Genomic DNA, 13,753 nt, shown 5'->3' on the forward strand with positions numbered 1-13,753 from the left:
AAGACCCCTGATAATAAAGATGGCAACTGTTCCAATCATGCTAGTAGTCTGGTTGTTCCTTTCCCTAGCAGAGATGCAGTAACGATAAATGTAAAGACATTTTCTCCATCCTGAAACTTAATGCTGGTTGGGTAATTTCAGTACAGGTATGTATGGAATACCAGAGAAGAATTACTACTAAAAGTATTAAAGCATTTGCTTGCCTTAATTTGTGTGCTAGCTAAGCAGACAGACTTCTGCTTTAAGGATGAAATATAGTAATTTGTAAAATGCTGGGCCTGTATTTTCAGTTTGAATTGAATTTGCTTACACTATCATTCCACTTAGTGCTCTAATTTGCTTGAATATTCACCGCAGAGATGTATTCCTAGGCTGCTCTTAAATAGAACACTGCCAGAGGTCTGCCTCTGCTGCCATCAATGAGAGGCTTGCTCATGAGTCAAACTCCCCTCTCAGATAAACGTGAGGAAGGCCTTGAAGTCACTGAGACTGCACAGATGTAACTGAGTGGGGAATTTGCCTAAGTAATGCCTTCATCACAACCAGGAAACAACCAGAAGTAAAAGAGATGTAATTTCATAAATATGAGCAATGAAATAAACCACAGACCCAGAAGAAAAGCAGCATGGGACAAAACCCAGAAACTCTAGGACAGATCATTCTTTATTGTCGATGATTACTGATTTTAATCAAGCATTACTGATTTACAGGAGTGGGAATTTTGAGGGAAAAAGGGTAGATTTAATTAGCTTCGAAGACTAATGACAAACTTGAAGGCTAGTGCTCACAAAGTGTAAGGAATCTTAAAAGCTGTGCCACTCATAGTCGTGTCTTTACAAAAAAAAAACAAATGCTTGCGTTTAATAGGGCGATAGTGCCTGCACCATTGCCAAGTTCTAATATAATACTTGGCTTTGTCTCTGGTGACGATTTTGTACAGACAGGCATTGCAAACACACAAACAGCTCTCAGTCTTCCTCTCAGCTTTCTGCAGGAAAGGACTACTTCAAATACTGCCACTGTACCAAAATGGATACATGGAGGAAATACAGAGAGGGCTCCCTTCTTCCCACACTCCCTGAGCACTGAGCTCAGCTTGCAAACAGAAATGACCAAGTTCAAGTCTCCATCGCCCTTGCAAGGCTCCAGCAGCAGCAAGCAGGCAGGAATCCAGCCTGCCAAGCTGTATGGGGATATCCCCAGCTTTAGGGAATCATAATGTGCTTTTAACACCACCTTTTCCTTCTAACTTTGGTATAAGAATCTTGGCCAAGATGAGGGCAATACCTGAAGAGCAGCTGTATTGCAGCAACCTCGATCTGCCGTAGCAGCATCTCATGGCCTCAAAACCAAGTGAAGATCAGAGAAGCTGTGCTGTTTAGGGCAGCTTTCTGTTAGTTAACCTGATTTTTTAAAGGAAATAAAATTTAGATGTTCAAGCTGTCTGCCTGCAATTCCCCATAACATCAGAACCCGTTGTCAAGTTCCAGCCAAGTTTGAAAGAGCAAGGGAAGTCTCTAAGATTCTACACATTTAATGGAAGGTGCTGAAAGTCTGTGGAAAAAAACCTAAGAGATTCAAACTATCACTCCCACCACAGAAAGCTCACTTGTGATTTAATCCTTAATGTATTTCAAGAGAAAGAAAAAAGACAGACAAGCAGCAGAGACAGCTCAAATTGAGAAACAAACATTGTCCCTCACCTAGTCCAAGAGACAAGGGACAGAGAAAGAGCAGGGACAGCAGGGAAATACAGGGTACAAAACTGGAGAATACAGAGTTCCTTAGTTTTATAGTTCACTGAGCAAGTTACAGTTGAGCTGCACAGGATAACACAGAATAGCAGAAGAGTTGAGGCTGGAAGTGCTCTCTGGAGATCATCTAGATCAACACCCTTGGTCAAAGCACAGTCAACCAGAGTGGCTGCTCAAGGCTTTGTCTAGTCTGGATTTGAATGAATGCAAGGGAGGAGAACATCTCCACACAACCAGTGCCAGGTGCAACCCACTCTCACAGCAGAGGAGCTTCTTCCTATATTTAAATGGAACTTCCTATTCACACACAAAGGCCTGACTAGGATTAGTGCCTTAGCATGAAAGGGATTACATGCAGATAATGTAACACAAATGATCCTTCCCCTCAGTTCACGAGCTAGGCTAGACACATGAAATATGGAAGGAAAAAAAATACACCTAAGAGAAAACAATTCTCCAAGGACATATAGTGAATTAATTTCTCAAAGACAAAAGCATCTTGTGTAAGTATGAGACAACCATAAAAGTACCTTGTTTTTCAGTCTACCATGACCATACAGTTAAGAAAAAAATTCTTATGATAATAGATGCTTATTTAGACATGGGCTATGTCCTTGAGTATTTCTACCAGCTCTTCTAGCAGTAAACATGAACCTATTTAAACAGGGCCTAAAAAATGAAGGGTCTCAGCCATGGAACTATAACATCCCCAAAAATTTCCTGAAAACACCTTCCTAGCATCCTAATTAATTTTCTCTCAGAGATTGCACATGTAGAAAGAACCAAATATCTGTCTAGTAGCCTCTAAATTAGGATGATGATCCTTGGATCAGTTTCTATTTTGAAGAGGCAAGATAATGCCAAAGTTTAAAACAAAGATAAACAAACAAAACCCCAAAAGCAACCCAAAGAAAAGCCCACAAAAATTCAAACCAAAAAACAGATGATGAGGATTTCAAAAAGAAAACCATGGACCAAACCTGTACCTGCTGCCAGCAGGTTTTCTCAACATGACAGCCAAGCTACCCATCATTTAGAATCTGAAAATACAATGAGAGCTTTCTAATAGAATAGTGGGAGAGATTAAGAGATTACAGTATGGTAAAAATCTTAAATAGTCAAATCCATTCCTTAATCTTAGGGACAAGTCACACTTATTAAAAGGAATTCACACAATCACTGAATGAAACTCACCCAGGGCAAATGGCTGGCGTGATAAGTAACCCAATCCTCTGCTGGCAAACTGTCAGCAAAAGACATCAGAAAATTTTTAGCATCCCACATAGTACATTTAACTCCACAAAGATCTGGGATATGAAGTCTTATTTTCCCACTTAAACTTGTGCTTTAATGCCAATGCAACAAAACATTAGTCTTAGCAAAGGCTAACACTAGATGAGCCCAGACTTCAACAGAGCAGGATATCTATTTTTTTTAATAGAATTTTTAAAAAGGACATTTTAAAAAGGAAACATCTCCAGCTCATGTTTAGCTGCAAATATGTTCTTGAAGGTCCTTCTTTCTCATAAATTATATTCCTGTAAGGCAGATAAGCCAATACTATGTACCTGGGATTTGGTGTGCCTCATTCTGGACCAAAACAACAAAATCATCACTTTTCCAATAGGAGTATCTGTGTGGAAACCTAGTGTCTACACTGCTAGCCACACATAAAATAATTAAGAATGAAAGAAGATAAAGAGCCAAGCAATTTCATCATCATTCTCTGCTGGGTCAGTATGAAGACCTGGTGCATTCTCATTTGCAGCTGCTGCTCCACTTTGGCAGACTGACACTTAATAGTTCTATGAGCAGGCTTTAGACGAACAGTAAAAAATTAACATATTTTTAGTCCAGTCCAGTTTGCTTCTTCCAGAAATCAGCTCCTCCATTACTTCTGTAGCAGTCAATAGTGCTTTTAATAGGTAAAATACAAGGGGAGTCAGTTTATGGCATTTAAAGCTGAACACACTGAGGAATGACACTGCAAAAACAGAGTGTGTTAATACATCGGTAATGTAGATATTATTAAAAAATATATACATCACCACCCTGATTTGTTTTCTCCCACATTAAGCATATAGTGCAAAAGACAGCAAATCAAAAAATCAAAATTGCAAAAGCCTCAGAATATAAAGACAGCATGTTGTTTTGGAAGTTGAAGCAGAGAGCCACTTACTAAATGGATGCCTGAAAAGAGTTTTCCATTAAAATAAAGAAAAATTAAAGGTAAGTACTTCACTGAACATATGATCTTACCTATAATTCCCACATAGTGTTGCAACACTAAAATAAGAAAGAAAAATAGATAGTACTTGCACCCCACCCTAAGACACCTGACAATGATTTCTCTCCTCAATATCCCCCTGCACCTTGCATTAACCCATCTGCTGCCAGCCGATTCACAAATCTCACTGCCAAGTTTTCACCAGCAATAATCTCCTTTAGTCAGTAGCTGACAAGTTATCTACCTTCTTTCAAACTCCTTAATTATCAAATCACTCATTATCAATGGGTGGATTATTAGATAAAAAACTGAAAAGCAGACTTTATCGAGGAAGCCAAAGTAGGTACAACTAAAGCTAAAAGCCAGGAACTGCTTGGCACAAACATGGGGTGCAAAACAGTAAGCTTGGCCATTAGAACTCCATGAAAGAGTTATTTAGGGTAGCTTTAGGGCTACTTCATATCAGCTGGCCTGGTATTTCTCTGTGGCCTTCAGGAAGTAATAAAATAATTTCCTCAAAATGAAACCAAGAGTGCTAACAATTCAAGGAAAGTGTCCTACTCTACCAACTCCAGAACTGAGCATGCATCAGGCACCTGCACCAGCCTGAAGGTTACTCTGCCCTCAAGGAAGGCAAAAGTACCACTCGAAAGAGAATGGACCTGGATTTGCTTAAACACACACCCCATCGTTTTCCTTCTTTGTCCATATTGCTTTCTATCCTCAATCTCATGACACACTTGCATTTAATAGCCTTTAAAAAGTTTATCCCAAGGTCATTGCAAAAGAAACAGTGCATTCCTGTTTACACAGTCCACAGGACAACTACACCCTGATAGGCATCTCTGCCACAAATGACACATCCAAGAACAAAATGCTTGCAGCTACATCAATAGCCAGTAATGCATTTCTGTGAAAGGAATCAAAACAAATTCTGCCATTACACCTAACGTCCACTCAAACCAAACTTTTAAAAGCTATAAAGCAATGGAAAAAAAATCTTCTGGGTAATTTTTTAGTGTGGCTTTTAACATATTTTTATTAGTAATGTTTCTAGTCTGTAAGCACAATTAATTAATAAAAAAATTTATATTCTTATTCAAAATTAAATGTAGAATAAGTAAAATTAAACCAAGTGAGCAATATTAATATGCTCTAAAAGTAGGCATTTTAAATCAAGTTTAATTTGGTCATACTTGTGTAGCTTTTAAAAAGACTTTCTGGAAAACTTAGATCTACCAAGCATGGATGCTCATAGGAATCACGTCCCAGCTGTCCAGGAAAACTGAATTTTTGGTTTGAACTTGCAAACAACTGTATTGGAAGTGCTTGCACAATGATCCAAGCAGAATGCAATTCTCTTATGCAATATACCCAACAGACTACACTCAAGAGTACAATTCAAGTCTTTGAATACTGCATAAGTGCAACCAATCCACAAGTGAGGTAAAGACAGTTGGGGAAAGGAGATATAAATAGCTGTTTGCCAGAAAATCTGAAACAAATAAGGATTTAAAGGAAATCACTCTGCATTTACAGACACTGCAGATGAAGACGGTTCAAGTTCATTAAGAACACTATTTACAACAAATTATTCATGTTATTCTACAGATCATTATGGCTGTTTTGTAGAAAAACATAATGTTTATGCATGAACTGGAAATGGAACAATCTCCTCATATTCCGTAAGCAGGATGAACAGCATTATTGACTAGGATTGCTAAACATCTTGGTCTTGTTTAAAAAAAAACAAAACCAGAAAATTTATTTGGGATATTTCTTAATAGGACAATCCACAACAAACAAAAAAAAATTAAAAAATCCACCCTCATCTATTTATCCCAGACTTGATGAACCTTCTGCTGATATCAGCTCAAAATACGGACTGACTCCACAAGGGCAAATTACAATATTTCAGCATTTGAAGAGGACCACTACTGAGCATTCTTTTATGTCTCTGCCTTTACTGTACCTTCAAATCTACATCCAGGCTTCTACCTTGTCTTACTATGACTGCTCTTATGTGCACAGTACAGTCCTCATGCAATGTCTTTTACTTCAGAAGGTATTACCTAGAAACTTCTAATTTCCTTTCAATTTTTTTCCTAAATGCTAGAATTCTTCCACCACCTACATTTGTTCTATATTACCTACCTGCTAATTTTTAGGTGTGTATCACATTTATTATTGTCATTGCAATTATGGTTTAACTCTCAAAATCACACAACATTAAAGACTTCCCAAAATGTAATGTATGGAGTAAACTTATGACATACTGAAAAACATTGCAATGCTGGAGAATCCAAAACATAGACTGCCTGCTCCATCCAGTTTACAAAAGCAATTGTAAGAACCTACCTAAAACACTACACTTGGTCTTCTCATAGAATCACAGATTTTCTAGAGATCAAAAGAATTCCTCTCCAAAGATAAATTTTAACAAGAAGCTCTTTTCCTTTCTTCAACCTCTCTCCTTACCCTAAGGCAGTCCTTCTTGCTGTGGCAGAACAAAATGACATTAGAAAAGTGACAAAAAGTAAAAAAGTGCTTGCACAGTGCAAGAACCCTATTTGTGAAATCAGTGCTTACACAGTTCCTGCTGGCATCTGAAATGTAAGTATATAGTCATAGAGTCCTACTCATTTGACAGTATCTCAATTTTAACAACTCTTGGGTGAGAAAGCTTTCTGTGCTTTCCAAAGAAAAACAATAAATTCAGAGCCTGCTGCTGTTTCCACAAGTTCATAATAATTGTGCTACTGATAGTGAGGTAAAAGACTAATGGCATGCCCCTACTAAGTTTTCAGAAGGATGGAAGTTAAAAATAATTTTCACTGCATTTAGCAAACAGGAAGTTGCTAATTCAAACAATAAACTAAACAAAACAAAACAAATAAAAAGATTGAAAGTCATAAAAGGGATAGCTGAACTTTCCAGTTCAGACAAGTAGCAGGTAGTTTACTTCAGTCAGCAAAGCAGGCAAACAGTACTTTTGAAAAGTCAGAGGTATATAATGTTAAGAACGACCAAATCTCTCAAAACTCGTAACCATTACTTGATAACCCATTAAATGTGAGTCACTATGACATAACCTTTCTTGGGAAATTTTCATTCTTAAGACCTCTACTACCTACAGTATTGCTTGCTGTATTTATTTCTGTGATAACAAATTCAACACTTAAGTCTTCACAGACTATCATGAAGGAGACTATGGGTTCATATTGCTTCGAAAGAAACGTTTGTATGGAAAGCAAAGTGTATGTATGAAAATATTATTAGGATATATACTGCTTTGTTATTTACCTGTATGTTTAAAAAGGCCATGAGGAAAACTGCAATGATTTACAACTCTTATGATGATATATTCATCTAGACAGCTAAATGGAAGAAAGCTGTACTGCTTAGATTCTCTCTAGATCCAACACGCTGGCTTAGAAAAAAAATTACAGCAGTATGAATGAAGAGAATATACTTTGTTTAGCCTACTTACCTAAGGAAACCAGGCTTCTGAGACCACATTGACTACTCAACATTCCTTGAATAGAGCAGAAGTTGTCAACCAAATTTGACAGAGACAAATAAAAAAAATTAACAAATTTCAGTTTCTGCCAATGTCATGGAAACAGATGGTTAAAGGCTGTAAAGAAATGTTCTGTTTAAGCTCTCACTGAATAAAAGGCTTTTAAATTCACTAAGACCCACATTTAATGATTTCTGATCTTACATAACCCAATAGCACACTGCTGAACACCTTGCTCATGGCTCATATATAATTAACATGTTATACACCAAAATAGCTGTAAGTGATATGGGATGCAATGCAGAAAAGGGAACTCGTACACTTTCTGTGAAGGTCAAAGTGCCTTGAAAACCGTGAGTTTCAAGCATGACTTTTTGTACTGGGCTTAGAGTAAAAAGAACGGAACAAAATGGATAAGCAACATTCAACTTCCCATGAAGTTTATCTCAGTGTGAATAAAGTAACTCCCACTTAGAACCAATGCCTTATTGCTTGTAGACAAACCAGCATTTTAGAAATTCCAACTACGAACTGAATTGGTGCTAGAGCAAACAGTGATACCAAAGCCTGTACAGTGACTGCCAAACGAAAATACAAGAAAACCCTCCAAATGCTGAAGATTTTCACAAGAAATACTTCAGTTCCTCATCTTTGCACTCATTAATAAATATTCACTACAGTCAGTTTGAATTAGTGTTAAGAGTTTCAAGGGTGAAACAGAGGCTAATGAGGCCAAAAGAAACACAAGAACAGAGATAACTGTGGAATTCTAAAAAAAAAAAAAATAGAGCAAGGAATACACAAGAAGGTGGTTTAATGTAAAATTAGTGGCAAAAAAAGAAAATTACAGGTTTATACCTAAACCTGTAACACTGCTTCATGATCAGGTGTGACTGGGGCTTCTCAAGGCACACTGTTTCCATGTGTGTTACTGTAAAAGGACACACAACCTTTGCTCGCTACTGTTAATTACACTGAAAACCTCCTATAAGTAACTGTAAAAGAACGTACTGATGGCACTGAGATAAACCAAGCTTTCCCCACACACCCATAAATATATACACAGCAGTGATTTTTTTACATTTGTACTTCAGTAAAATAATTTTTTGAGTACAACAATCAAGATTCTGATGCCTCTTGTATTCATGCAAGATCATTTACATAGAGATTCCATAAGCTGTTTGGCCAGATGACGTCAAGAAGAGGTGCTCTAAATTCAACCTATTACAAAAGCAAACCATCTTGCTACGGTACTCAAATGACATGTTAAATTCATATGTTGCATTCTTAGAAACAATATTTGTCCCTCTCTCATTCCCACTAGCAGCGAAGACCTAAGCCAAACCATTTTTCAGCACTGCCCCATGTAGCCCCCTTCCAACTTCTCTGCTTGAGAAGCACTAATCCTCTCTTTGTGGCAGCGGTCACCCTCGGCAAGCGTGACGCACCAGCCCAGAAGGCTGCTCAGGACAAATCCTGCATATCTGATCAATCAACACTTTCAGTTGTTACCCACCAATTACAACAGGGGGTTTTTTTCCCTGTCAGTTTTGCCCACCCATGGCCAGATGTCACCAGGTCCCACTAACATCCCAGGTACCACAGCCAGACCTCTCTGCAGGGACCAGTAGGTTGCTGCTGCTAAACACTTTTTTCCTGCTTCTAAGGGGACAATCAGCATGAACTTCACAGACAGAAAGCCAAAGAGAGCTCTACCTACCATTAAGTCATCCCTCCCTGGCACCCTCTCTAAGTCTGTTCTGAACTATGAATAAGCCCTCACTCCTCCCCAAAACCCCTTCTTCTGATGTCAATAAAAGCAGGTAAGAGTGATTAACATATCTGTATAACATCGATGTATCTGGGAGCAAAGCTTGACCTGCCTTTCTGAAATAACTTTATAGAGTCAATAATTCTTTATTCCAGAAAAAAGTGCTGGATATGAGGATCACTGCAAAACGAAAAGGACTTTGCAACACAACTTACACTTTCTATTCATCATTTCATTTTTCCAGATTTTTTTTCTCACTCTTCCTCACCCGCTTGGAAAAAAAAAATTGCAAGACATTATCTCCTAATCTTCCAAGCTTCAAAGTCAAGCTCTAAACTAGTCACAATCACAACTTCCTTCATCTGCAAGCCACTGCAACCCAAATGCCTAGATAAACAATATACTATAGTCTATCAGACCCTCTTACTGCACTGCTTGTCCTCTCCCTAAAATGCTGCAGGTTGCCTGCTTACCCTCCAAAACAAGCAGGATGAGGATGAGCTACATGCCACACACTGGTTATGCCATTCTGCATGCTCCCAAATGTGATTAGCACAGAAAATGCGAGAAGACCAAGAGGCATCTTTCCATATTTAGCCATGTATGTTTAATATTGAGTTAGATTTCACCTCAGTGCATCACTCCATTAATCAAGGGTGGGTATAACAACAGAGACACAGACTGACATCAGCTACTTTCAAGATCTCTCTTCCTCCTTCCCCCACCTCCAGCTTCTATGACACCATGTATTGTGCATTTCATGTGCATCCATGTGTGCAAACAGCAGAGACTTATCTATAAAGATCAGTTATACGGTAAAACTGCAAAAGGAAACTTTCACCCTTGTCCAGCTGGTTGAATAACTGCAGAGGCCAACAGCACCAAGCCTCTAAATACATCCTGTTCTTCTCTCTCCACCCCCACATCTCTAATCACTTAGGAGGAAGATAGGAAGATTAGCAGAGAGGAAAAAAAACATAACCAAAGCTGCAGATAACCCTTTAGGACCACAACGTCAGGCTATAAGAACATGGAGCAAAAGGTTAATGCAGCTGTATTTTCAGGAATCTCAGGCACAATTGCATTTAAAGGGGAGGGAGGGGTACTGAGAAGGTGAGAGAGAGAGAAAAAAGGAAATGGTGATGAAGACAAAAATGAATTTGTCATCTACAGCCGGCTCTTTGATCACCTGGAGTTTTCAGGAAGGGATTAGCAGCAGAAATAGGGCAGTTTTATTAACAATACATTGCAATTTTTCTTGTAGGATATTTTCATTACCATCATCAGAACAGATTTTAGTAAGAACGCAGCTGCAGAAGAGTCACTGAGCTATGCAAAGGATAAAGGTGGTAACCAAAACAGTGACAGAGAACTACCTTTAATGAAGAGATTTGAAACAAAAAAAAAAAAAAAAAGAAGAAATAGAAATAAAAGTCACTTCCACTAGAAGACAATGTCATCTTCATCCATGTCTCTGAACGGTTGCTATGGGGTTGTGAAGAGGAGGGGAAGGATTGGGGGGAGGTTATAATCAATCATCTCAGAAGAGCATTGCTTCTTACAGAGAAAGATCTGGATTTTGACTGTGTCCCTAAGAAAATTGCAGACTGCAGAGCTGCTGCCACGCAGGGCAGTGAGGAAGCAGGCAGAGCAGAGGCAGCAGCTGGGGATGGAAACGCCTATTAAATCCTTTAGACAACAGATGGGCAAAGCTCGGCTGGGTTATAAAAAAAAAAATACACCACAATGCATCATGTTTTATTGTCCCACCATAATGAACAACACTTAACACCCACATGCCCAAAGAAGCCCCCTCTATGTCTGATCTTGCCCCTTCCCTAAATTATAATCTCAAGTCTCAATCCACTTTTGGGGGGGATCCCAACCCAATGAATTTGCCAGATGCCATTGCTTACTGCACCTGTTACTAAAAATAATAAAAAAAAAAATGTAAGAAGGAAGGCGTTTGGGCTTCTTTTTAAGGGTTTTTCCTCCAATTAATAGTCCCCTGCCCTTGAAGTGAATATGCTACCCAAGCAAGCAACAGTAAGTCCAGATCTTGAACGCATTTAGGGGATCTAATTATGTCATGTAGGGCAGAAGCACCTGCTCTCCGCTAATTCCCTACACTCGCTTTCCTCTTTTTAATATTTCTTACCATTGTTCCATTCAGGAAAATCTGCTGGGGGCGAGTTTCATAAACAAGCTTTAAGAAAAATAATTAAATAACCTCCCTTCCCCCCCTCCCTACCCCTCCTACAAAAACACAGCATAACCAGAATGAATTCTGCTACCGATCCTGTATTTTTCTTGTATTTCAGACCCTACCCACAAAAACCACCAGCCCATCCATCCATATTTGCTAAATACCCACAGCAGTCAGTGCCAGAGACATACTGTACATATTTCCACCACCCCCCCCCCCCCGCAACTGCACCTTAAGGACTACACCCTTTTCAATCATGATGTCATGAAATACTGCTGGTGACTCCCCCACTACCACCACCACCACCTCCTCGGTACTACAGCCTGTGAACCTTTAATTTCAATATAATTTGATTAAAAAGAAAAATGCTTCTAAGTAGGGCAGTGAAGGAACGGATGTGAAAATTCACCACCAGCAGATCATCTATTTTTTTTCCTCTGCATGCACTCTGGCTGTCATCAGAACAACACCCATTAGCAGGAGTAATGAACATAAAGCATCCTGGGCTTTTTTTTTTTTTTTTCTTTTCTTTTTTTTAAAAAAAAGGAGGAAAGAAAAAAAAATAAAAAAGGAAGAAATGAAGGAATTAAAATGGAAACTAAAAATAAATAAAGGCCAAAATCTCCTGTGACTATTATCTTCACTGAAACAGCAAATGGGAAAACCTGAACCCTCAAACACCCCATCCCCAACACCTCACTGGATGCTACAGCACCTTCCCTCTAGCACCGGTGCTGCTGCAAAAGAACCAACCTGTCTGTCCTTTTCCTAGGGTTTTCTCCAAACGATAGGGTCCAACATATTGTGCATGTTGAGCTCCGCTGCCTTCTTTCCCTGTTGATGTCATTTCTACCTGGATCTGTAATTCTGCAATGTGTATGTGCTGATGAGCTGGAATTTCTCTCTCTGCAGCTCTTGAAATTCCCACTTTGCAGCTGTGCAAGCAAAGCACTCTTTTTCTTTGCTTTAGTCCCCTTGGTTGCAGATTTTCGTCTTCCTCCTCTTTCTTTCCTCTCTCTCTCTCTCACGTGCTTGTTTTCTCGCTGGGTCTGCTTGGGACGCTGAAAGACGAAGGAGTTATTTTAGTGTTCAAAGAGGGGGATCTACGATCCAAGCCCAAGGAGCATGATGCTGGTGATCCGAGCTCCGCACGCCTTGTTCTCTCTAGGAGCTGTTCAAGGGAGAGCCAGAGCTGGAGCAGCGGAAGAGCCGGGGCTCGCAGCTGTGAATGACATTAAAAGCAGCCAATCCCTTGTCTCCCACCTTCCTCTCCCCTCCTCCTTCCACTACCTTTTCTTTTCCATCAGCAGCAGTTGCTGCCTCTGCCTGCTACGGAGCATCATGACCAATGGCAGCAGCAAGCACCTAAGTTCATCAGCCTATTGATAAGGCCCAATTAAATATAATACAATGTGTGTATTAATTTAAGATCCAAACATACACTTCTTTTTTTTTTTTCTTTTTCTTTTCCTTTTTTTTTTTTTTTTTTAACCTCTGAATTCTACTCCACTATGCAGCTGCAGCTCCAGATTATTAAAGAAAAAGCAAGATTGTGGTAGGAAATAAGAAAGTGGGGGGGAAGCTATTTCTAAAAATGAGCTGGGGAAATAATTTGATTCTGGTGGACCTGTCTGTCCTGCGGGTTTTACCCTTTAAAGAAAAACTGGGGGAAAGGGGGGGTTGTGGGGGAAGAGAGAAAAATAACAGGGACAGTCCTGTAACCACTGAACTCAGTGACAGATCTGCTTTTGAATTTGATGGGAACAAAAAAACTTCGGGTCCTTAGATGAACAGATCAAAAACCAAATGGCCACTCTCCTAATTAAAATTGCAACTGAAAATGCAGGGATTAGATGGTAATAGGAACAGATTGCTTGATCCACAGGCACCGCACTAGCAGTGTAAGAAAACTTTCACTGTTTTTGTCCCAGTGTGGCTGTGTTTAACCTTCAGAGACTGGGGAGCTGCACAAAATGAGGGATTCTGCTGAGATACTTTAAGTTCAGCAGAAGACTAAGTACTTTCTGAATTCAGGACCATACAACATTGTCAGCCAGTCTCCAGGGATATCAAGCTGAAGCTGTTCCCACACACAGGTTCCATTTTTGCCTTCTCTTCCCTACTTCAGACAGAAAAATGGTCAACATATTGCTATTCAAATTCCAACTGAGACACAGACAGAGCAAGAATTCTCAAATCAGGGAAAGTAGCCTTGACAAGCCTGTAAAAAGAGAGTAAAGAGAGGGCAATACTTTTATAAGTCTTATTATTATCT

General features: G+C 39.2%; 1 protein-coding gene across 11 annotated transcripts in view; it reads right to left on the bottom strand.

Annotated features, from left to right (window-relative positions):
- BRSK2 (BR serine/threonine kinase 2) overlaps positions 1-12,681 on the bottom strand; it is a 303,357-nt gene extending 290,676 nt beyond the window's left edge. For 6 of the 11 annotated variants that reach the window (XM_015631411.3, XM_015631410.2, XM_015631408.2 and 3 more), the window contains exon 1: positions 12,232-12,680. In XM_015631411.3, the coding sequence (XP_015486897.1) occupies positions 12,232-12,325 (94 nt within the window). In that variant the 5' untranslated portion in view covers positions 12,326-12,680. Of the gene's footprint in view, positions 1-12,231 lie in introns of all 11 variants that reach the window. The other 5 variants (XM_015631404.2, XM_033515384.1, XM_015631407.2 and 2 more) reach the window with 1 other exon arrangement.
- Positions 12,682-13,753: the final 1,072 nt, after the last annotated feature.

Source organism: Parus major, chromosome 5 (genome assembly GCF_001522545.3).
Source record: "Parus major isolate Abel chromosome 5, Parus_major1.1, whole genome shotgun sequence".
Classification (NCBI taxonomy): domain Eukaryota; kingdom Metazoa; phylum Chordata; class Aves; order Passeriformes; family Paridae; genus Parus; species Parus major.